Raw genomic sequence first — 26,576 nt, forward strand, 5'->3', positions numbered from 1 at the left:
GCTGTTACCACTATTTATGGAAGTGATACATCAAGCGGAGAAAACATCTACATTACCAGACTCCTTCTCATTGGCAATTATAACTGTAATTTAAAAAAAGGGAAAGACCCTTTAAATGCATCTTCTTATAGACCAATATCATTGTTGAATGCAGATTATAAAATAGTTGCTAAACTTTTAGCAAGGATATTGGCAGAATATTTACCGAAGCTGGTTAAAGAGGACCAAACTGGATTTGTCAAAAAAAGGAAAATATCTGATAATGTAGCAAGATTTATAAGTATTTTACATTTAGCACAGAAAAGAAAGGAATTGAGCGTAGCTGTTGCTTTAGATGCTGAAAAGGCGTTTGACAGGTTAGAATGGGATTTTTTATTTAAAGTATTAGAGAAGTACCGATTAGGAAACAGTTTTATTAACTGGGTAAAAGCTCTTTATAAACAACCTAAAGCCAAAGTGGTGACAAATGGACAATCTTCTCAATCATTTAATTTGGAAAGATCTAGTAGACAGGGATGTGCCTTGTCACCGGCTTTATTTGTATTTGCCATTGAACCTCTGGCAGAGCTAATAAGATCAGATTTAGATATTAAAGGATTTAAAGTTAACCAGGAAGATTACAAGATTACTTTATTTGCAGATGATGTCTTAATTTGTCTTACTAGACCATTGGAATCCTTAAGAAAACTATATTCTAGACTGGAAGAATATGGGAAAGTATCAGGATATAAAATTAATAAAGATAAAACTGAAATAATGCCTCTTGTGGAAGGCAATTATGATCAATGTAAAAGAGAAAGTCAGTTTAAATGGCAAAAAGAAGGCATTAAGTTTTTAGGAGTTAAAGTAGATAATAAGTTAAATAATTTGTATAAATTAAATTACAAACCACTAATAAAAAAAATAGATGAGGACCTGAAGAAATGGATGAATCTTCCAATTACATTGATAGGGAGGGTTAACTGTATTAAGATGAATATTTTTCCGAGGATACAGTATTTATTTTCAACACTGCCTATACCTTTGCCAAATAAATTTTTCCAAGAATTGAACAAAACTGTGAGGAATTTTCTTTGGAAAGGTAAAATGCCAAGAGTATATCTGGAAAAATTAACATGGAAATTTGAATTAGGGGGATTGCAATTACCAAATTTTAAAAATTACTACCTGGCAGCGCAAATGAGTTTTATTTCATCCTTTTATCAAGAGGGTGGAAAAACAGCATGGGTTAAAATTGAAATGGATAAAATAAAAGAGTCTTGTCCAGAAGAATTTATATATAAATGGGAAGCGAAGATATTAGTTAAGGATAAAGAGTCACCCTTGCTAAAACATTTAATTAATACATGGTTGAAAACAGTTAAAGTTAAGGATAAAAGATTTTTTTAACAGCTAAAACTCCATTAGTAAAAAATGGATTATTGCCGTTTGCTTGGAATAATCAAATACTACAACTCTGGGAACAGAAGGATATTAAAAATATAGGAGATTGCTATGAAGGGAATATCTTCTTGACATTTTCTCAATTGAGAAATAAATATCAAATTCCAGGGAATAGTATTTTCTTCTATTATCAATTACAATCTTTTTTAAGGGAAAAGTTAGGAAATTCAATGTCTCTATTTCAGATTAATGGAATCGAATCCTTGATTCAGGGTAAGGGAATTAAAAAAATTATATCATCAATGTATAAACTACTACAGATAGCTAGTCCAAAGATAGGAATTAATAGAGCAAGACAAAGATGGGAAACAGATCTTAATATTATTATTGATGAACCAAGTTGGGAAAGATTGTGTCTAGATATTATGAAAAATACTATTAATGTGAGGTATAACTTAGTGCAGTATAATTTTTTCATTATTTCAGAGAGGGAGGATGAGAGCGAGGTAGGTGAAACAGAGTTCAGCTTGCGGAAGTTGATTTTGCGTTTTTGCTTTGGAGCTGGGGTGGGAATGTTGACAGACATGGTGATGGCTAAGTGATCAGAGAGGGTGGGGTCGGGGCCAGAGAGGTGATGTAGATTTAGTCCAGTGGAGCAGAAATGTCCAGAATGTGTCCACGGTTATGGGTGGGAAAATTGACGTGTTGAGTGAGGTTAAAGCAGTTGAGTATTTCAGTGAAGTCAGCGGTTATCGTGGAGTCAGTGGAGTCCATATGGATGTTGAAATCACCGAGGAGGAGGATTTAGGGGGAGAGAGAACAGAACTGGGTCAGAAAGTCAGAGAAGTCAGAAAGGAATGATGGGTGTGGTTTGGGATGGCGGTAGATAACTGCCATGACTAATTTTGTGTGGCCAGAGAGTTTGAAAGCCAGGTGTTCAAATGAAGGAGCAGATGAGATAGAGATGAGGTTGATCTTGAAGTCCTGTCGGTGAATTACGGCAATCCCACCACCTCGGCCTTCCGAGCGTGGTTTATTGATGTAGGAGTATCCGTTGGGTGTAGTGAGGTTGAGTGGGAGGTAATCCAGAGGTTGTTGCCAGGTTTCTGTCAGACAGAGGAAGTCCAGTTTATTTTCCAGGATGAAGTCATTCAGAATGAGGCTTTTATTGTTGAGGGACCTGATGTTGAGCAGAGTGAGCTTCATGTTGCTTTGTGTGGTGTGGATGGACAAGGGTGATTTAGCCAGGGCTTGTAGACAGGGGGCAAGCTCGTGTGCGTTGTTGTGATGATGTAGTGGACGAGTGGAAGTCCGATCAGCTGACCAGAGTGCAGGGATGGAGTGACCGGTCTGGGAGTAGGCAAACTTGTGACCGGAGCCTCTGTGGATGTATTTGGGTCGTCGTAGAGGTCCGTGGTTGATGATGGCAGAGATGCATGGCGGAGTGGAGTGGTTGTTGAGCTGGAGCAGCCTCGCAGCCAAGTACTTCAGTGCCATGCCAGGCAGGAGCGAAGGAGCATAGAGCCCAGAGAGATCAAAACGTCAGAGCAGGCACAACAGGCTGATCCAGAGCAAGGCCTATGAGGATCGAGGAAGCTGAGCAGCTTATAGGTTGATAGGGAGCTGAGGACGTGCAGGCAGAGGAGGTAGCCAGGCAAGCAGGCAAGCAGGCAGCCAGGCAGCTGTTACCGTTAGCGGTAGCGTTAGAGGTAGCGTTAGCGAGTTGATGACTGCAGCGCTAGCTGTCAGGTAACCCACAGGGGAGCAGTCCAAGCCAGCAGAGACAGGAGCACAGACAGGAGTGAGAGGTCCAAGGGTGCGGAGTCCAAGGGTGCGGAGGCAGCGGTGGAAGAGCTGGGCAGATGATACCAGGTCAAGCAGAAGGATTTGTTTAAGCAGAGGGATTTTTTCAAGCTGAGAAAATCTTTTCAAAAACGGCAAAATTAATACAAAAATAGAAGTGGTGAGAAGCGGCGAACAAACAACGCCAGCGTCCTCTCACGTCACTTCCGACACGTCCCACCTCATTGGCAACATGTTTCCTGCCTCCAGCTTGTCCAATCCCTTAATAATCTTATATGTTTCCATAAGATCCCCTCTCATCCATCTAAATTCCATCGTATACAAACCCAGTCGCTCCAGTCTTTTAACGTACGACAATCCCGCCATCCCGGGAATTAACCTAGCGAACCTCCGTTGCACTACGTCAATAGCAGGGGGGGTTGTTGGTTGGGGAAAACTTATTTTCATCTCTTACATTGACGGAGATATGATGTTTTAGCCGTGTCGCATCTGCGTCCGCACTGCGGCCTGACATGGAGGAACTGACGGCCTCTGCTGGACACCCACTTCGGGACCTCCAGCCGCGAGAGCCTGCGGACTTGCCATCGTGGAGCTGGCGGTCCCTGTCGGGGACCTACCTTGGAGCTCCAACCGCGGGCGCCTGAGGACTTTGACATCGTGGACGTCGCGGTGTCTGGTTAGAGACTGATTTCTGGAGCTCCAAGCCGCAGGAGTTCGACCGCCCCGACGCGGGGGCTTCGATCACCCCGACGCGGGGGCTTCGATCACCCCGACGCGGGGGCTTCGATCGCCCCGACGCGGTGGCTTCGATCGCCCCGACGTGGGAGCTTCGACCACCGGCTGCGGATGGTTCGACTACCCCGACCGCGGGTGAATAAAGCGGAAGAAGCTCAGACTTCATTGCCTTCCATCACAGTGAGGAAATCCGCTGTGGTGGATTTTTTATGTTAACTTTTATGTAGTTGTGTGTTTAGTTTAGAGATACAGCGCAGAAACAGGCCCTTCGGCACCCCGAGTCCGCGCCGACCAGCGACCCCCGTCCATTAACTCTATCCTATACCCAATAGAGGCAATTTTAGCCAATGATCCTACAAACCTGCACGTCTTTGGAGTGTGGGATGAAATGGAATATCTCGGAGAAAACCCATGCAGGTCACGGGGAGAACTCCTCGGATTTCCAGGCTCGAGTTCAGATTGAAATCAGTGAAGCCATCTGTTGGACACTTGCGAGGTAGATTACCGACGCGCCTACGGTTTTAGAGATACCACGGCACAATACAATATCGTCACTGTTGTGCGGTCAGTGATGTGTCTGTGTTGCTACAACTGGGGATGCCAATGAAAGAGCACATTAGAGAATACAGAACCAGCGATTGTAGTGGTGTGTCAAATGATCATGGTAACAGCATTGAAAAAGGCCCTTCGGCCCGATGGAGATGCGAATTTACGTTAATATCAGCTACTTTTATTTGTCCAATATCGCTGCATTCCGATGAGGCAGCCACCTGTGCAGATGCTATTTAAGCCTTTGATTGTACCTGACCCCATCTCCTCCTATCGAATGAATGCACCGCTTTTAGCGTGGAAATATTGCCCCTTGGAATTCCCTGAATTCTTCCCTCGCTGTTAAACGTATCTTCTCTTTGTTTAGTCCCCTCACCCTGTGAAATAACTGTGACCATCAATGTTCTCTATAATTGTCATAATTTTATAACCCTCTATGAGGTCACCCCTCTGCATTCTGTGCTCCAATTAAACCAAACATACCAGATCGAATCTGTCTTCTAACTAACGCTGTCCATTCCAAATAACACCGTGGTGAATCTGTTCTGCGCTGCCTCTGGCGATAGGACATCATTTCCATGAGATGTTGGCCAGAACGGCACTAAATTATCTCACAGATATTTTAAATGCAACTGAGGAGTGGTGGGTATTTGGAGCATCAGGTATATTATGATTTATTTCTTTATTTGGATGTTCAGGAGTAGTGCATGTGAGTTCAGTATCGGACGCAGTTGGAAAGTTCAACCACCAGTAAGTCCAGAGTTGTCAGCAGTGAGCTGGAACCGGGGTAAAAAGATGAATTAACGGGAGGTTTAGTGGACACACAGTGCGGTAAGATATTCCTCACTTGTCTATGGATCCCTTTCCTGGGACCGTAGAATAGATTCAGATCAAGACAAACTAGATTAAGCGCCCATTTAACATTATAAGTTCACCAATTCTCTTCCATGGTTATCCATGGTTAGGTAACATACAAACATGTCCATTCATCTGCTGTGAGTCCGCATGAGAGAAATGTATCACTGGTTAAAATATACCTGGGTAGTGTGCGACGGAACTGGGTAACTGGTTGTTTTGTGAGATGTCCTGGTAATGGGTGTGGATCATCGAACGAAGTCCATTTGTGTTACGTTATCTGCGTGATCAGTGATGGGTCTGTATAAGCAGTTTCATTATCATTGTGGCCAGTTATCGGACTGGATAACCAGTGACATTATCTGTGTGATCAGTGACGGATCTGGATAAGCAGTTTCATTATCAGTGTGATCAGTAATGGGTCTGGATAAGCAGTGTAATTATCAGTGTAGTCAGTTATCGGACTGGATAAGCAGTGACATTACCAGTGTGGTCAGTGATGGGTCTGGATAAGCAGTGACATTATCAGTCTGGTCAGTTATCGGACTGGATAAGCAGTGACATTACCAGTGTGGTCAGTGATGGGTCTGGATAAGCTGTGAGGGACCTCAAAGCCTGTCATCTCGTCACCCTTTCTCCCGTCATGCAGCGACCCTCTGTGGTTCCGGTGTCAACATACTAGGAGCATGGAGAACCAGCTGGGAACATACATCGCGACCTCCTCAATTCACTGTCGCACCGAACACAGACCCACCCGGCTCGGACTTGCCCCGCAAAGAGTGGGACGTCCTGAACCGGCTCCGCACAGGGGTCGGCCGGTTCAATGCCACCATGCATCTTTGGGGGTTGCGTCCATCAGCATCCTGCGTGTGTGGAGCAGACCAGCAAACGGCGCAGCACGTCATTTTCGACTGCACTGTCCCCGTCCCGCTGGTGGAGGGGTAGACCTCACGGCCCTCGACAACAGCACACTGCACTGGCTACAGCGCTTGGAGGCCGTTACTAAATTTCTGCTGCCTCAAACGGAAGAAGAGCTGTGATACGATAAATTGCCTTGCTGCTGCTTTACATTTGTCATGATCGAAACATAAAAACATGGAAAATAGTTGCAGAAGGAGGCCATTTGTCCCTTCGCGCCAGCACCACCATTCATTGTGATCATGGATGATCAGCCACAATCAGTAACCCGTGCCTGCCTTCTTCCCATATCCCGTGATTTCACTAGCCCCTAGAGCGCTATCTTACTCTCTATTAAATCCATCCACTGAATTGGCCTCCATTGCCTTCTGCGGCAGAGAATTGCACAAATTCACAACTCTCTGGGTGAAAACGTTTTTTTCTGACCTCAGTTTTAAATGGCCTCCCCTTTATTCTTAGACTGTTGTCCCTGGTTCTGGACTCCCCCAACATTGGGAACATTTTTCCTGCGTCTAGCTTGTCCAGTCCTTTTATAATTTTATACGTCTCTATAAGATCCCCCCTCATCTGGGTGTCCTAGTGCATCAGTCACTGAAAGAAAGCATGCAGGTACAGCAGGCAGTGAATGAAGCCAATGGAATGCTGGCATTCATAACAAGGGGATTTGAATATAGGAGCAAAGGGGTCCTTCTGCAGTTGTACAGGGTCATAGTGTGACCACACCTGGAGTACTGTGTGCAATTTTGGTCTCCAAAACTATTGAAGGAATTTCACCAGGTTAATTCCCGGAATGGCCGGACTGTCGAACGTTGAAGGATTGGAGCGACTGGGCTTGTATATTCTGGAATTTAGAAGGATGAGAGGGGATCTTATTGAAAAACATATAAGTTTATTAATGGATTGGACACGATAGAAGCAGGAAGCATCTTCCCAATATTGAGCGAGCCCCGAACCAGGGTCCACACACCGTTTAAGAAAAAGCGATGGGCCATTTAGAACGGCGATGAGGAAGAGCTTTTTCACTCAGAGAGTTGTGAATCTGTGGAATTCTCTCCCTCAGAGGGCAGTGGAGGCCAATTCTCTGGATGCTTTCAAGAGAGTTAGATAGAGCTCTTAGTGATCACGAAGTCAGGGGATATGGGGAGAATGCAGGAACGGGGTATGATTGAGAATGATCAGCCATAATCACGATGAATGGCGGTGCTGGTTCGAAGGCCCGACAGGCCTACTCCTGCACCTACGATCTATTGTCTGTTGTCTATTGTCATCCTTCTAAACTCCAGTGAATACAAGCCCAGTCTTTCCAATCTTTCCTCAAATGATCAGTCTGAAGAAGGGTCTCGACCCGAAACGTCCCTCTCTCCCAGATGCTGCCTGACTTGCTGAGTTACTCCAGCATTTTGTGTTACTTTCCTCATATGACAGTCACGCCATCCCGGCGATTGACTTGGTGAACCTACGTTGCATTGCCTCAATAGCAAGGTTGTCCGTCCTCGCGTTAGGAGACCAAAAGTACACACATTAATCCAGATGTGGTCTCACCAGGGCCCTCTGCAACTGCAGAAGGACCTCTTTGCTCCTATATTTAAATCCTCTCGTTATGAAAGCGAACATACCATTAGCTTCATTCACTGCCTGCTGTATCTGCATGCCTACTTTCAGCGGCTGATGTACAAGAACACCCAGGTCTCGTTGCACTACCCCTTCATCTAATCTGACACAATTGAGATAATAATCTGCTTCCTTTTTTGCCGCCAAAGGTAAATAACCCCACATTTATCTACATTTTACTGCTTTTTGCTTGCATCTGCCCACTCACTCAACCTGTCCAAGTCACCCTGCAACCTCCTAACATCCTCTTCGTAGTTCATACTGCCACCCAGCTTTGTGTCATCTCCAAACTTGCTGGTGTTACTTCTAATTCCATCATCGTACCAGTGCCAAAGAATGCCTCTCCAGCTTGTTTGAATGATTACCGACTGGTGACCCTCACCTCGGTGGTCATGAAATGCTTCGAGAGGCTGATCAAGAACCACATCTGTGCCTTCCTCCCTCGAAATATGGACCCGCTGCAGTTCGCATACCGTGCGAACAGATCCACGGATGATGCGGTCTCTCAGGTTCTGCACACCGCTCTCTTTCTCATCTTGACAGCCAGAAGGGGGCCTATGTGAGGATGCTGTTCATTGATTTTATTTCAGAGTCACGTGAGTGACTACGTGAAGACCCCGTCCAGCACGCATGCGCGACATTAGCGTTCATGCAGTGCACCCGCGACGAACGGGAGTTCAAGGTGCTCCCGCTACAAGTTAAAAACTCGGGGCGACAGGTAAGTTCTACCGTGGCCGTGAGTATTTTCTCTGTGGTCTGCTTTAGGTCCCAAGATGAGCAAGACCAGAGGAAAGAAATTTGCAGCTCGCCCCCGTTCGTCTTCCGTTGAGGAACGTTCTTTGGAGGGGGGGCAAGAGGCGGCAGCAACTACCGAGCCGAGCCCAGCACCGCTAGTGCAGCCTGAGCAGCGAGCTGGAGGTACCTGCAGCCAGAACCGGGCGGTAGTATCCGACGATTCGGATGAAGATGCCACACCGCTCGAGAGCGGCACTGGCAGCCGCCTAAGCCGAATGGAACGGCTTATGGAGCAAATGCTCCAGCGAGATCTGCTGAGAGAGCAGCAGCAGACTCGCCAAGGGAGCCCAGGTACTCCCGCAGTGCCCTTTACGGCACTGGCCATTGCCTCACCTTCTTTTGAAGGCAGCATTGGCGACCAGGTCTGGGCTGGTCAACAAGAGGGGTTGTTGGCTGAAGATGTCCGGAGTACGCAGAGTGTACAGGATCAGGAAGAGCTGCTGGGTGTGGTCAACCGCTACGTGGTCATTCCACGAGGGGGTCGGCCTTTAGAGCCGAAACTTGCAGCCAGCATTGACCACCTGTCCTCAAAACCCCTACAAGAACGGGTGGTCAATGAGGCTCTTGAGCTATATACAGCCCCAGAAAATTGTACATCATTGAATGTACCAGCTGTAAACAGCCAAATTTGGGGACATTTGGGGCAGAACATCAGGAACCTGGAGTTGAAGCTCCAGAAAATCCTTAAACTCCTGACTGCAGGGATGACATCATATGCTCGGTCCATTGATGGTGTGGACATCTCCACAAATCAGCAAGATACATTAGCTCTGCTGTGCACCACTCAATACCAGATAAATATTTTACGGAAGGAAATCATCAAGCCTGCCCTCAACCCTAAGTTTGCAGGACTTTGCAAAACACCGGGTTCAGAACCTCCAATTCTGCTTTTTGGAAAGGACCTTCCAAAAAAGGTGAAAGACCTAGAGGAAGAATCCAAGACCTTTGGTCTCGTGAGGGCAGGTTTGGGACCGAGCAGACCTAACAAACCCAGGCGGCAGTACCTCACGGCGTCCACCAGTCATAGACCACCATATGGGACTGGTGAAAGCTCGGGGTCCGCAACCATTCCCCGTAAGCCTTTTTTAGGCCAGGGCCCAGAGCGGACCCCATGGAAAATGCGCCACCCCCAACAACATCAACGTCAACAGCAGCCCTCTACAGCCCAGCAGACACCTCATCGTCCAGCGAAGAGGCAGAAGAAAAATTAACACCAGTAACCATGGAGGTAGGTGGGTCTGGTACCTCTCGGCATATGAGCAGTAGGGACTCTATACTATCAGGGGGGAGATTGCACTTGTTTTTGGATGCATGGGAAACCATCACTAATGACAAGTACATACTAAGCTGCATTCATGGCTATAAAATTGACTTTGTTCATGAAAACATTCCGCCAGTTCAGCATATACCCCAAAGGGTATTCACCCTCTCAGTCAAAGAGTAACAAGAGGGTCAAGCTGAACTTGTGAGGCTACTAGCAAAAGGTGTCATTGAAAGAACAAAACATGAACCTTTGGAATTTGTGTCTAATATTTTCACTAAAACTAAAAAAGATGGTGGATGTCGCATCATCATTGACTTAACTACGTTAAACGAGTCAGTTAAGTATACACATTTTAAGATGGAAACTTTTGAAACCGCCAGACTTTTGATTTCTACAGGGTACTTTCTAGCAGGCATTGATTTAAAAGATGCCTACTACTCAGTACCCATACACAAGGAGCACCGTAAATACTTAAAATTTATCTGGATGAAACAGCTATGGCAATTCAAAGCCTTACCAAATGGACTAACCTCCGCTCCAAGGTTGTTCACTAAAATCTTAAAACCCGCCTTGGCATTATTGAGAAAACAAAAGCATATAGTCATGGCGTACTTAGACGACATTTTAATAGTAGGGAAAACCTTGGAGACAGCTATTTTGGCAGTAGCAGCCACCAAACGTTTGTTTGAAACTTTGGGGTTTGTCATACATCCAGATAAATCCAATTTTACACCGTCCACTACCATGGACTATCTTGGATTTACGATTGATACTGTTCGCATGGTTGTAACTCTGCCAAAGGGGAAAGCATCACAATTGGCACTATCATGCCACGAACTAATGCATAAACGTCAGCCAACCATACGGCAGGTAGCTAGAGTTATTGGTAAAATGGTAGCAGCTTTTCCAGCTGTACAATTTGGGCCTTTGCACTACCAAAATTTACAAAGAGCAAAAGTGCACGCACTAAAGCAAAACTCAGGTCACTTTGACCGAGCTATGTATTTAACTGCTGAATCCATTCCAGAGTTACAATGGTGGACAAGGAACATTAGGCTCAGTTCCAGTCCCATAATAATCACCAACCCAGTATTAACCATTCAAACGGATGCCAGAGCTTTGGGCTGGGGAGCAACTAACATGCAATCCAGCACAGGGGGCAGATGGACTAATTCTGAATCATCTTGCCTACAGACTCGGGGTATCAACTATTTAGAAATGTTGGGTGCGTTTTATGGTTTAAAAGCATATTCATCTAATACGCATCATGCACATGTCCGGTTGCAATTAGATAATACCACGGTGGTGGCTTATATCAACCACATGGGTGGTATAAAGTCGATACCGTGTGACAAATTGGTCAACCTAATCTGGCAATGGTGTGTCGAACGACATACTTGGTTATCAGCAACTTACCTACCAGGTAAGCAAAATACAGTGGCAGACACCAGGTCACGCAAATTTAACGATAACATCGAATGGATGTTAAATCCCAAAGTATTTGCCGAAATTACAAAGCAATATGGCACACCAGATATCGATCTATTTGCATCCAGGCTGAATCACCAGGTACCAACGTATGTCGCTTGGGAACCAGACCCTGAGGCAGCAGCAGTTGATGCATTCACGCTGTATTGGGGGAAAATGTTCTTTTATGCTTTTCCTCCCTTCTGCCTCATCAGTCGGGTATTACGCAAGATTCAATTGGATTCCGCTTCAGGAATCTTGATAACACCCGACTGGCCTACACAGCCATGGTTCCCAGTGGCCCTCGACATGGCTGTCGAAACACCGTTGGAATTCCCCAGCAGTCCGGAATTATTAATCCACCCAGTGTCAGGCATTAGTCACCCGTGCCATGACAGAGTCAATCTCCTGGCTTGCAGATTCTAAAAAGACCTCTACTGGGCCTGGGACTGTCTGAGGACGCCATCAACATGATGACCGCATCCCACCGGGAGTCCACCAGGAGACAATACCTGACCAACATAAGAAAATGGGAACGGTATTGCTCCAAAACAGGAACTACCTACACTACAGCAACACCCACCAGTGTTGTGGAGTTCCTGGTTGGATTACATCGGGAAGGACTCAGCTACAGCGCCATAAATACAGCCAGGAGTGCGTTGTCAGCTTATTTGGTTCCAGCAGCAGGACAACTGGCTTTGGGGTCCCATCCACTAGTAATCAAAATCATGAGGGGCATTTTTAACACTAACTCCCCCAGACCAAGGTACACTCAGATCTGGGATGTCAGCATTGTGCTGACGTACCTTAGGGGATGGCCACCGCCCAGGGCACTCACGCTGGAACAACGTACACTGAAATCAGTCATGCTCATGGCACTAGTGTCAGCTCAAAGGGTACAATCCCTCCACCTTCTGAGGCTGGACAGCATGACAGAGTCATTGGACTGTTTCACATTCCATATTCAGGGACTGGTCAAACAAACTAGACCAGGTACCACGCCTCCAGTCATGGAGTTCTGGGCATATTCATCCGACCCACGGCTGTGTGCCAAGACCCATCTCGCCAATTACATAGACACAACATACAACTTAAGAGGGAGAGAAAAAGCCTTATGGATAAGCCACAAGAAGCCTCATGGTCAGGTGACGAGCCAAACCATTTCAAGGTGGCTCAAGCAGGTGCTTAATTCCGCGGGAGTCAATACCAATGTTTACAAATCTCACTCCACCAGGGCTGCATCTACGTCGGCGGCTAGTCGAATGGACGTGCCTATGGACCATATTCTGGCCAGAGCAGGATGGTCCTCGGAAAGAACTTTCCAAAGGTTTTATAATAAACCGCTGGCGCAACCTGCTACATTTGCAGACAGAATTTTACAGTCTGCAGATAATATTTAATTTGAGCCCTGGGGAGCTCTCTGTTTTTGTTGTCATTAATAAACCTTTTTTGTTCACAAACAGGCTCTTTATTGCGATAACATACTTCCTCCCTCTAAGGTCTTCAGACAGTGAGTGAAGCATGAGCTGGTACACGGTTCGGAATCACAGAGCTTTGAAGTCTTCACGTAGTCACTCACGTGACTCCGAAATAAAATAGTAAGATTAAATGAGAACTTACCAGTTCGAAGTTTGATCTGTATTTTATGAGGAGTTACGATGAGGGATTACGTGCCCTCCGCTCCCACCCTCTTTTATACAGATCAACTGGTAATTAAGTTCTTATTTTTTCTTTACTACACTTATTTCAATCGTTGTGTTTTTTCTGTGAATCCACACCGCTGCTTTGAAGAATGTCGCGCATGCGTGCTGGACGGGGTCTTCACGTAATCCCTCATCGTAACTCCTCATAAAATACAGATCAAACTTCGAACTGGTAAGTTCTCATTTAATCTTACTATTTTAGTTCAGCTTTCAATACAATAGTCCCCACCAGACTTGCTGAGAAGCTGCTGAAACTGGGGCATCTCAATCTGGTTTGGGAACAGCTCTGCCCAGGACAGGAAGGCTCTGCGGAGAGTAGGGCGTTCGGTTGAAAACACTATGGGAACTACACTCGCCCCCCTGCAGGACCTATACATCAGGAGGTGCAGATCCAGAGCCAGCAACATTATGGGGATCCCTACCACCCCAACAACGGACTGTTCCAGCTGCCACGGTCAGGCAAACACCTCCGCTGTCACGCTGTGAAAACAGAGAGGATGAGACGGAGTTTCTTCGCTCAGGCTATGAGGACTGTTAACTCTTATATCAGCAGGGACTAATTTACTGTATTGATTTCGTTTTGTGTTGTGTCTTTAAAAAAAATTCTACTCTGTTTTGTAGTTTTAGCACAATCCGCAGGCATTGCCACTTTCATTTCACTGCACATCTTGTATGTGTATGTGACAAATAAAGTAGACTTGACTTGACTTGATCATCCAAATCATTAATATCGATATACTAAAACTCTCGCTTGTTTGTTTGTTTGTTCTTGAACTACAGCCAAAACAGTACATGATATCGTGAGAATTGTCGGCCCATGTTAATCACAATCGTCCCTTTGGTGCTATTGGATGCATTTTGATTAGAATCGATGTTATATCTTTCGTTATTCACCTTTAAATGGGGGGGAGGGGAGTGGACGAAGAGCAACTCTGTGGGAGGCAACACGAAGGGATGGGGAGAGGAGGCAGCGCTAATGTCACTACTTATCCAGACCCTTCACTGACTACACTGATAATGTCACAGCTTATCCAGACCCATCACTGATCACAGTGGCTACATTGATAATGTCACAGCTTATCCAGACACTTCACTGATCACGCTGAATACACTGATAATGCTGCAGCTTATCCAGACCCATCACTGATCACAGTGACTACATTGATAATGTCACAGCTTATCCAGACACTTCACTGATCACGCTGACGACACTGATAATGTCACAGCTTATCCAGACCCATCACTGATCACACTGACTACACTGATAATGTCACAGCTTATCCAGACCCTTCACTGACTACTCCGATAATGTCACTGGTTATCCAGTCAAATAACTGACCACGCTTATAATGTCGCTGCTTATCCAGTCCCATCACTGACCAAACCGACAACGGAACTGCTTCTCCAGACCCATCACTGACCACGCTGATAATGAAGCTGCTTATCCATACCCATCACCGATCACACTGATAATGCAACACAAGTGGATCTCGTTCGATGATCCACACCCATTACTAGGACATCTCATAAAACAACTAGTTACCCAGTTCCGTCGCACACTGCGCAGGTGTATTTTAACCAGTGACACATTTCTCTCGTGCGAACTCATAGCAGATTAATGGACATGCTTGTACGTTACATAACCAGGGCTAACCATTGAACAGAATTGGTGTACTTATAATGTTAAATGTGCGCTTAATCTAGTTTGTCTTGGTGTGAATCTGTTCTACGATACCAGGACAGGGATCCATAGACAAGTAAGGAATATCTAACCGCACTGTGTGTGCACGAAACCTCCCGTTATTTCAGGTTTTTGCTCGTCACCGCTGACAACTCTGGACTAACTGGTGGTTGAACTTCCTATCTGCGTCTGACACTGAACTCACATGCACCACTCCTGAACATTCAAATAAAGAAATAAATCATAATTTAACTGATGCTCTAAACACCCACCACTCCTCCATTGCATTTGAAATATCTGTGAGATTATTTACTGTCGTTCTGGCCACCAACGCAAGGAAATGATGGCCCAACGCCAGAGGCAGCGCAGAACAGATTCACCACGGTGTTATCTGGAATGGACAGCGTTCGTTAGAAGACAGATTCGATCGGGTGGGTTTGGTTTAATTGGAGCACATAATTCAGAGGGGTGACCTCATTGAGGGTTTTAAAATTATGACACTTCTAGAGAGTGTTGATGGTCACAGATATTTCGCAGGGTGGGGAGACTAAACCCAGAGAAGCTACGTTTAACAGAGATGGGAAGTATTCAGGGAAATTTATGAGGCAGCATTTCCACGCTAAAAACGGTGCAATCTTTTCATAGGAGGAGATGGGCTCAGGTACAATCACAGGGCTTAAACAGCATCTGGACAGGCGCCTGCCTCATAGGAAGGCAGCGATATTGGACAAATGAAAGTTGCCGATATTAATGTAAATTGGCATCTCCGTCGGGCCGAACGGCCTGTTTATATGCTGTTTCCATGATCATTTGACACACCACTGGAATCACCGGTTCTGTAATTCCTAATGTGCTCCATCGTCGGCCTCCCCAGTTGGAGCAACACAGACACACCACTGACCGCACGACACTGGCGATACTGTATTGGGTGGGGATGTCGCTAAAACCGTAATATACCTCGCAAGTGTCCAACAGGTGCTTCACTGACCTCAAACTAAACTCTAGCCTGGATATCCGAGGAATTAAACTTCAATAGGTGTCGAATTTTCTCAAAGATACAGATTAAACACAAAAATGTTAAAACTGCCTGTCATACACCGAGGTCATTTAAATATGTACTTGATCACTGAAGTGTTTCCTTCAGTTTTTATGTGTGCCACATATACGCAGCAAGAAGGGGGAAATGCTCTTTTGAATTAATTGATAAATTAAGTAAGCGTTCAGGTACTGCAGGCAGTGAAGAAATCTAATGGCATGTTGGCCTTCATAATGAGAGAATTTAAGTACAGGAGCAAATAGGTCCTTCTGCAATTGTATCGGGCCCTGGTGAGACCACATCTGTAGTATTGTGTGCAGTTTTGGTCTCCTAATTTGAGGAAGGACGTCCTTGCTATTGACGCAGTATGTTCACGAGGTTAATCCCTGTGACGGAGGGACTGTCATATGCGGAAAACTTGGAAAGAGTAGGCTTGTATTTATTGAAGTTTAGAAGGACGAGAGAGGATGTTATAGAGACGTATAAAATTATAAAGGACTAGTCAAGTAAGATGCAGGAAAAATGTTCCCAATGTTGGGGGAATCCAGAACCAGGAGAGACACAGACTATGAATAAAGGGGAGTTCATTTAAAACTGAGGTGAGAAGAAACGTTGTGACCGAGGGAATTTTGAAATTGTGGAAGAAGGCAGAGGAGGCCAAATCACTGGATGGATTTAAAAGAGAGTCGGATAGCGCTCTTGGGGCTAGTGGGATCAATGGATATGGGGAGAAGGCAGGCACAGATTACTGATTGTAAATGATCAGCCATGAACAAAATGAATGGCGGTGCTGACTCGAAGGGCCAAATGGCCTCGTACTGCACCTATTTTCTAATTCTATGTTTCTATTACAGTCTGAGCGCGTGAGAGCTCTATCTAAACCGCTGTGCTCAGCCCAGGCGGATGAGATGGTCATTTACTGTCAGACTGACATGGCTGCCTGAATGTACATCTAACTATCGACTGGTCTGAAGTAGTTCACTGCAAAATAAACTGCAGATTGAACAGAGCCTAGACTTGTGTTCACCGGCTGGAACTAATATTCCCCACTGGGCGAATATTTCGTCACAGATACTCGACTCCCGCTTTCTCAGAGCTGAATCTGCGCTTTATTTTTTCTACATTTTGTATTATTCTTTCCATTGTATACCGGAGGGAGGTAATTACGCACTCTAACCTGTGCTTATTAAGATGAAAATAACAAATTAATACATCTTCACCTGTCGGGTTTACCAGCGTGGATGAAGCAGCAAGATGTAGTTCGTGCTCATTAAAGATGAGATTAATTGCAGATACTGAAACCGTGTTAAACCGTCAGAGTTCTACACCTGCAAAAATGTAAAACAGTCGTGTTATCTACATGAAATTAATTATGGACACTGAAACTGCACTAAACCTTTCGAGTCAAACATTTGAAATAAAAAGAAAGGATCATTTATTTTACATCAAGTCAAATGTAAGACACAGCAGTCAAGATCTAATGAAATCATGTCACTATTTATCCAGACCCATTACTGACTACATTGAAAATGTCACTGCTTATCCATGCCCATCACTGACCACACTGATAATGTCACTGCTATTCCAGACCCATCACCGACCACACTGATAATGTCACTGCTTACCCAGACGTATCACTGACCACACTGATAATGTCACTTCTATTCCAATCCCATCACTGACCACACTGATAATGTCACTGCTATTCTAGACCCATCACCGACCACACTGCTAATTTTATTGCTTAACCAGACGCATCACTGACCACACTGATAATGTCACTGCTTATCCAGACCCATCACTGACCACACTGATAATGTCACTGCTATTCCAGACCCATCACCGATCACACTGCTAATTTTATTGCTTAACCAGACGCATCACTGACCACACTGATAATGTCACCGCTTATCCAGACCCATAACTAACCACACTGATAATGTCACTCTTTATCCAGACCTTTACTGTCCACACTGACATCACACACAGGTTCACACCCATTCCCAGGACACCTCACACAACAACCAGTTCCCAATTCTATCGCACACTGCTCAGATGTATTATCACCGGTGACACTAATGACAACATTGACGTCGTGCTGAGCCACGATAGATGACTGGACATGTTTGCAGCTTACCTGCCGGTGGGTAACCATTGAGCAGCAAGATAGAGTTCCTGCTCATTACAGATGTGATTAATTACAGATACGGAACCCGTGTTAACCCGTTAGAGTCCAACATCAGCAATAATGCAAAACAAAGGCTTGTCATCCAGTTTGGTATCAAATGTGAAATGGGACCGTCACAACCTGATGCATCTTGACAGCATGATTGCCCGTAGACCAAGGGAAGGTCCTGAGCCACCGCCATCTTTCCCGGTGATGGGGTCACTCTGCTGATGGAGCTGACCAAAGTGCTGCCGATTCTCTCCAGCAGGCATACCGTCAGCTGATATAGTGGTCGTACTCGCCGTACTCGAGCAGATCCATGTGACATTGAAACGAGAACAAAGCTAGTATTCCAAAATAGTGATTCCCCTCCAGACCCATCACTGACCACACTGGTAATGTCACTGCCTATCCAGACCCATCACGGTCCAAGCTGACATTGTTCATCGTAAGAAACTGCAGATGCTGGTTGACACCTAAAATAGCCAAAAATACTGGGTTATCTCAGCGGGCCAGGCAACATCTCCGGGGCGCAGGAATGGGTGACTTTTCGGGTCGGGACCCTTCGTCAGACTGATAATCGAGACCATCACTAAGGACACTGAAAATGTCAACGTTGAATTGAGTTGAGTTTATCGTCGTCTGTAGCAAGTTACAGTGAACAGCGTTGGTTGCGTGCTAACCAGTCACCAGTATGCGAATTCAATCGAGCCATCCACAGTGTACAACACATGATAAAGGGGTCCATTACTGAGCTATATATATTTCCCCGTAATCGCATGGTACTAACACCCTCTAATACAGTAGCATCCACGTGAACCTCACCTTCACCTTCACCAAAGGCTCTGTATTCTTCCTGTAATTGGGCGGCGCAAACTACACACAAAAGACTGGGTAGCGCCCGCAATGACCGCCTCACCAACAGTCTGTCTCATCCCTTCCGTCTTTGTTGTTGTTTTGTATGTGTTAAATATATGTTTTCGTGTTCTTTAGCCTGTTTTATGTGGGCGGTGACTATAGACAATAGACAAAAGGAGCAGGAGAAGGCCATTCGGCCCTTCGAGCCAGCACCGCCATTCAATGTGATCATGGCAGATCATCTACTATCAGTACCCCGCTCCCGCCCTCTCCCCATACCCCCTGACTCCGCTATCATTAAGAGCTCTATCTAACGTTCTCTTGAAAGCATCCAGAAAATTGACCTCCACTGCCTTCTGAGGCAGAGAATTCCACAGATTTACAACTCTCTGGGTGAAAACGTTTTTCCTCATCTCCGTTCTAAATGGCCTACCCCTTAATCTTAAACTATGGCCCCTGGTTCTGGACTCCCCCAGTATTGGCAACATGTTTCCTGCCTCCAGCTTGTCCAATCCCTTAATAATCTTATATGTTTCCATAAGATCCCCTCTCATCCATCTAAATTCCATTGTATACAAACCCAGTCGCTCCAGTCTTTTAACATACGACAATCCCGCCATCCCGGAAATTAACCTAGCGAACCTCCGCTGCACTGCGTCAATAGCAGGGGGGGGGTTGTTGGTTGGGGAAAACTTATTTTCATCTCTTACATTGACGGAGATATGATGTTTTAGCCGTGTCGTATCTGCGTCCGCACTGACATGGAGGAGCTGGCGGCCTCTGCTGGACAACCACTTCGGGAGCTCCAACCGCGGGAGCCTGCGGACTTACCATCGTGGAGCTGGCGGTCTCTGTCGGGGACCTACCTTGGAGCTCCAACCGCGTGCGCCTGAGGACTTTGACATTGTGGACGTCGCGGTGTCTGGTTAGAGACTGACTTCTGGAGCTCCAAGCCGCAGGAGGTTCGACCGCCCCGACGCGGGAGCTTCGATCACCCCGCCGCGGGGGCTTCGATCGCCCCGACGCGAGGGCTTCGATCGCCCCGACATGGGAGCTTGGACCACCTGCTGAGGATGCATCGACTGCCCCGAGCGCGGGAGAATAAAGAGGAAGAATCTCAGACTTTATTGCCTTCCATCACAGTGAGGAATGTGACATCCGCTGTGGTGGATTTTTATGTTAACTTTCACGTAGTCGTGTGTTTAGTTTAGAGATTCAGCGCGGAAACAGACCCTTCGGCCCACGGGGTCCACGCCGATCATCGATCGCCACACATTAGCGCTATCCTATACCTAAAATTGTCAATTTTTACATTTACCAAGCCAAATAACCCACAAACCTGCACGTCTTTAGAGTGTGGGAGGAAACCGAAGATCTTGGAGGAAACCCACGCAGATCAATGGGAGAACTCCTCGGATTTCCAGGCTCGAGTTCAGTTTGAGGTCAATGAATCACCTGTTGGTCGCTTGCGAGATAGATTACCGATGCGTCTACGGTTTTAGTGACACCACCAACCAATACAGTATCGCGTGTTGTGCGGTCAGTGATGTGTCTATGTTGCTGCAGCTGCGGAGGTCGAAGACAGAGCACATTACAAAATACAGTATCGGTGATTTCAGTGGTGTGATAAATGGTCATGGAAACAGCATGGAAATAGGCCCTTCGGCCGACCGAGATGCCAATTTACGTTAATATCAGCTACATTTCTTTGTCCCATATCGCTGCATTCCTGTGAGGCAGGAGCCGGTCCAGGTGCTGTTTAAGCCCTGTTATTGTACCTGAACCCATCTCCTCCTATGGAATGATTGCATCGCATTTAACGTGGAAATATTGCCTCATAAAATCCCCCGAATTTTTAACCTCTCTGTTAAACGTATCTTCTCTGGGTTTAGTCTCCCCTACCCTGTGAAATATCTGTGACCATCAACGCTCTCTAAAATTGTCATAATGTTATCACCCTCAATGAGGTCAACACTCTGAATTCTGTGCTCCAATGTAACCAAACCCACCCGATCGAATCTGTCTTCTAGCTAACGCTGTGCATTCAAGATAACAGCGTGGTGAATCTATTCTGCGCTGCCTCTGTCGATGGGACATCATTTCTATGAGATGGTGGCCAGAACGAAACAAAATAATCTCACAGATATTTTAAATGCAACTGAGGAGTGGTGGGTAATTGGAGCATCGGCTAAACTATGATTTATTTCTTTATTTGGATGTTCACGATTAGTGCATGTGAGTTCAGTGTCAGGCGCAGGTAGGAAGTTCAACTACCAGTTAATCCAGAGTTGTCAGCAGTGATGAGCTGGAACCGGGGCAAAAAAATGAATTGACGGGAGGTTTAATGCACACACAGTGCGGTAAGATATTCCACACTTGTCTATGGATCCCTGTCATATGCTACATTATCAGTGTGATCCGTGATGGGTCTGGATAAGCAGATTAATTGTCGGTGTGGCCAGTTATCGGACTGGATAACCAGTGACATTTTCAATGTGGTCACTGATGGGTCTGGGTAAGCTGTGACATTATCAGTGTGGTCAGTGATGGGTCTGGGTAAGCTGTGACATTATCAGTGTGGTCAGTGATGGGGCTGGATAACCAGTGGCATTATCAGTGTAGTCAGTGTGATCAGCGGTGGGTCTGGATAAACGGTGACACGATCTCATTGTCTTGCTGCTGTTTTACATTTAACATGATAAAAACATAGAAACATGTAAAATAGAAGGAGACCATTTGGCCCTTCGAGCCAGCACCGCCATTCTTTGTGATCATGGCTGATCATCCACAGTCAATAACTCGTGCCTACCTTCTCCCCATATCATTTGATTCTACTCGCCCCTAGAGCTCTAGAAACACTCTTTTTAATTCATCCACTGAATTGGCCTCCACTGCCTTCTGTGGCAGAGAATTCCCCAAATTCACAACTCTCCATATGAAAAGGTTTCTTCTCAGCTCAGTTTTAAATGGCTTCCCCTTTATTCTTAGACTGTGGCTCCTGGATCTGGACTCCCCCAACATTGGAAACATTTTCCTGCAACTAGCTTGTACAGTCCTTTTATAATTTGATCCGTCTCTATTTTTCGCTATTATGCTGCATCTGCCATGCATCTGCCCACTCAATCAACTTGTCCAAGTCACCCTGCAACCTCTACATCCTCTTCGCAGTCCATACTGCCATCCAGCTTGGTGTCATCTGCATTCTTCCTAGTCTTACTTGTAATTCATATCCAAATCGTCAATATCCATATACTGAAACTCCCGTTTATTTGATTGTTTTTTTCCTGAACTACAGCCAATACGGTACACGATAGCGCCACAATTGTAGGCCCACCTTACTCACCGTCGTTACTTTGGTGCTAAAGGAGAAATTTAGAACGTGACACTGATTATGTGAGCCACGATCAAATTGAATGGAGGTGCTGACTCGAAGGGACGAATGGGCTCCTCCTGCACCTATTTTTCTTTTATGATCGATGTTCCCCAACCCACCCCCATCACCCCCTGACCCACCCCCCAACATAGTGCGGCGCTCCTTCTCTCCCCCTACCCGCGTATCCCTTCGCGCAGCGTTGCGCTCCCTACTCCCCCCTCATCCCCCTCTTCCGCATAGTTGCTCAGCCATCATCTTCCCCTTCCTTATACTCCCCATGCTCCCCCGTAGTGCGGGTCTCCCTCATCTCACCCTCACCTCCTATCTCCTCACGCAGTTTTGCGCTCCATCCTCTCCCTTCCCACCCTCGTCTCCGCTTCCGCAGTGCTGCGCTCCCTCCTCTCTCCTCCCCTTCCCCCTCGTATCCCCTCGGGCAGAGTTGCGCTGCATCCTTTCCCCTCCCCTCCCCTCCCCTCCCGTCGTGGGACGCTGGCTCCTCTGCCCTCCCCTCCCCCCTCCTCCGCAGTCCGGCGCTCCTCCTCTCCCCATCCCTTCGTGTTTCCCTCCCACTGTGTTGCGCCTCCTCCACTCACCTCCCTCCCCTCCGGCAGTTCTGCGCTCCCTCCTCTCCGCTCCCCCCCCCTCCCCCGACAGTGGCGGCGCTCTATCCTCTCCCCCCTCCCTCACCTCTCCACCCGCAATGCGGCTTCCCTCCTCTCCTCCCTCCGCTCCCGCAGTGCGGCGCCCCCTCATCTCCCTCGTCTTCCCTCACCTCCACTTATCGCCACTTCACTCTCGCAGTGAGGCGCTCCCTCCACCCACTCCACTCCACTCTCGCAGTGCGGAGCTCCTGTCACCCACTCCACTCCCACTCCCCCAGTGCGGCGCTCCCACCACCCACTCCACTCCACTCTCGCAGCGCGGCGCTCCCTCCTCTCACCCCGTCCTGCGCTCACCTCCCGCTCCCCTCCCGCCTCCCTCGTATGCCAAGCGCAGTGTTGCGCTCCCTCCACTCCGCTCCCCTCCCCTCCACCGTGCGGCGCTCCCTCCGATCCCCAATAAGGATAGTGTTAAATTCAAGGAAAAGTGAGAGGGGGTAGTTAAGGGGGGAGAGGGAGAAGAGAAATAGGGACGGGAGAAAGGGAAAGAAAGAGGTGTAGGGAGAGGCAGATGGGGAATAAAGGGGGGAGAGATAGCGGGGAGACAGAGGAGAGGGGAAGAGACGGGGAGGGGTAGTGGGAGAGAGAGGAGAGGGTGGGGGTGAGATAGAGGGGAAGGGGAAGGGGAGAGAGGGAGAGAGGGAGAGAGAGGAGAGAGAGAGAGAGAGATGAGAGAGAGAGAGAGAGAGGAGAGGAGGGGAGAGAGGGAGAGAGAGAGAGAGAGAGAGAGAGAGGAGAGAGAGAGAGAGAGAGAGAGAGAGAGAGAGAGAGAGAGAGAGAGAGAGAGAGAGAGAGAGAGAGAAGAGAGAGAGAGAGAGAGAGAGAGAGAGAGAGAGAGAGAGAGAGAGAGAGAGAGAGAGAGAGACGAGAGAGAGAGAGAGAGAGAGAGAGAGAGGAGGATAGAGAGAGAGAATGAGAGAGAGAGAGAGAGAGAAAAAAGAAAAAGAAAAGAAAAAAAGAAAAAACCCAGAACGGCCCCCAGTGCGGAGGGGGACTTGGGCGATTGGGTGAATGTGAGGGCTGGTGGTCCGGGAGCGGGGCCGGCGATGGGATCATCCGCCCGGGACTGACAGCTGGGAAGATGCGGCGGTGAATTGAGGAGCCGGAGCCCGGAGCGGAGAGACTGCGGCCGCCTCTGGGATGCGCTCAGGGCGCGGTTTATTAATGAGCGCCGCAGCGCTGAGGTGAGCGGAAATTTCACCGCGCTCTTCATCTGCTCCCTGAACTTGGACTGGGTCGCCGCGTAAATAAATGTGTTGGTGCAGCAGCTGAGATTCCTCAGCAAAAACCCAATGTTGTTAAAGATATGTTGAGAATCAATCCAATCAGTTCCAATTCTGTAATCTGGTAATAGACGAAGTTTACAACCAGCGTCAGCCACAGGAGGATGAAGCTGGCCGGAGATGGCGAAGAGTAAAACCACAGACCTCCTCCTGCTCTCCATCTCCGGGTCACTGCGCTTCTCCCCATTGCTCTGACCCTCAGCCCTGACGGACCCGACTGGCCACTAAAATGTGCCGGACTGTCAGAGCGTTGAGCAGCAGGATCACAGCGAAAGGGAGGATCGGAGTTAAAACCGTGTCGACCAGTCAAATGCCACCCACCCGGGGTCAGTGAAATAACTGTCCACCACGACACACCTCCACGGGACATTGTCGATGATTGTCTGGGGTTCCCGTGTGAAGTAGCGGGGAACGTTTTTCAGACAGAGCAGAACGCTGCTGTTGCGAGAACCGCAGCCGCAGTTTTCCCGGTGCAATATTTAGTTTTCAGCTTCTGGCAGCAAATGGCGATAAAGCGATCAAAGGTGAAAGTGACGGTGAACCAGACAGAACAGTCTGTAGATGCATACTGCAGCACAGCGCTAACTCGGCACACATGCGTGATGGACAGGAAACTCATAGGAAAGTAATGATATCGGATCCAATACAAAATGACTTCGGTGATCAGGGTGAGTAGATCGGCCGCTGCCATGGCCACCAGGTAGTGAGTGGTGCAGGTGGAGAGGCCGCACTTTCCCCGGGACAGGGTCACAATCGCCACTAATTCACTGCGGAGAGAGAAGGGGACGGACACTGGGCATCACTGAACACAATCTCGGGGCTGAACACCGGCTCCACTTTCAGCTGAAGATCAGGAGTGTTGGAGTCGGTGCGCGGCTGCAAATTTAACAATGTCAGACCCGGCTCCGACTGTGCCCGACCTGCCTGCTTCAGTGGAGAAGAGATAAGGCGACGGGCGGGGTAAAGGGCGCGGAGGGAACGAGCAGCCGCCCGCTACAATAGGCGGAATGGTCCTGTCTACAGTTAACCCCGCTCACAGTCTCTGATGGGACCGGTTTCACAGACATAACCGTGACCGGCCGTGTTTAACCAGGGCTCTGGGAACTCGGCATCTGATGTGGACGAGGAGGGTTCCAGAGGGAAGGCAGGGACAACTTAGAATCGGCAGCAGAGTAGTTCTGTTAATGGATTCATTCCACAGTGAGGTCAATTCGGTGGATCCGCGGCCCACTGGTTCAGGAGATCGATCCAATTATTGACCAACAGGCGGTGGAATCCGACTGTGACAGACTCCAAAGTGAGACGTGTCCAAAGAGCGGGTTTCTCTGTATATCTGATCAATAACACAGACACAATGAACTACACGATGTAAACCTCTCCCAGTCACACCGTCCCGGAGAGCTGCCTATCCCGAGCACTGGGACAACTTTGGGCAAGAAGGCAAGAACAACATTCTATTGGGACCCGGCAGTGAGCGTAAAAAGAGGGTAAGTGTCGGATCTCTGAAAATAAGAAGCACAGCGCTAATTCAAAGCTATTTCACCGAGAGGATTCACATATTCTTGTACAACGATCATCAGTTGGGAAGATTGTAACATGATCAGAACAAAATCTCGGGGAATGCTCTTCCCCAGCATTTCATTCCGAGAGATTAAGGGTTAACGGTTAACTTGAATTGTTCTGCTCACTAACCAGGGACTCCAACGGCACAAATGATCACGTACAGGATTTTCTCCACACTTGCATATCTGTACCACAATTCCGACATTTTCTCTGTCCAGCGACGAGTCCCGTGATCTGTCGGTAATCTCTCTGAATGAAATGCTGGGGGAAAACATTCCCGGACACTTTATACCATTTTCCGTCTCCACCGGGACAGCGAAGTTTTGAACAGAGTTTTCAAAATAGAGATTTCGAAATTATTCGCAAACAGATGACATCAGCCAAATGAAATCCCTGCTGAGACACGTCGTAATTTATTCAGGGAATTGATTGTGAAACTCTAGACTGGGAATTGTGGCGATTCTGAAGGATGGAAATTGGGAGCGGCATTGCTCCAGCAAAGGGGATATTGTTTCAAACTCCATGAGGTCCAACTCTCCACCACACGTTGTTTATCTGACAACCATTCAATCCGCTTCACTCAGCAAGCCAAATCCCATGGACCCTCTCAGGGCTTCTGCTGCCCAGTTTGAAGGTGGAATGGGCGACCTTTGTCCACAGGTTGAGGAATTAGTTCAACAGATCACCTCAGACTAAAATGCCCCCTCCATTTTGCTTCACCATTCAGCATGATCGCGGCTCATCTGACTCTAATCTCAACGCCGACCGACCCCGGTAACCCTTCACTCCTCGCTTGATGGAATGCATCTGACTTTGCCCTGGGACAATAACATTCTCTGTCTTCATCACCGCTGAGGAGGAACGGCCAAAGAC

At 47.2% G+C, this 26,576-nt stretch overlaps 1 protein-coding gene across 1 annotated transcript in view; it reads right to left on the reverse strand.

Annotated features, from left to right (window-relative positions):
• Nucleotides 1–5,185: 5,185 nt before the first annotated feature.
• Nucleotides 5,186–26,576, reverse strand: part of LOC144611066 (uncharacterized) — a 39,405-nt gene continuing 18,014 nt past the window's right edge. Inside the window, exon 8 of the mRNA XM_078430150.1 lies at nucleotides 5,186–5,246. Within this exon, the coding sequence (XP_078286276.1) occupies nucleotides 5,186–5,246 (61 nt within the window). The remainder of the gene's footprint in view (nucleotides 5,247–26,576) is intronic.

This window comes from Rhinoraja longicauda, chromosome 39 (genome assembly GCF_053455715.1).
Source record: "Rhinoraja longicauda isolate Sanriku21f chromosome 39, sRhiLon1.1, whole genome shotgun sequence".
Classification (NCBI taxonomy): domain Eukaryota; kingdom Metazoa; phylum Chordata; class Chondrichthyes; order Rajiformes; family Arhynchobatidae; genus Rhinoraja; species Rhinoraja longicauda.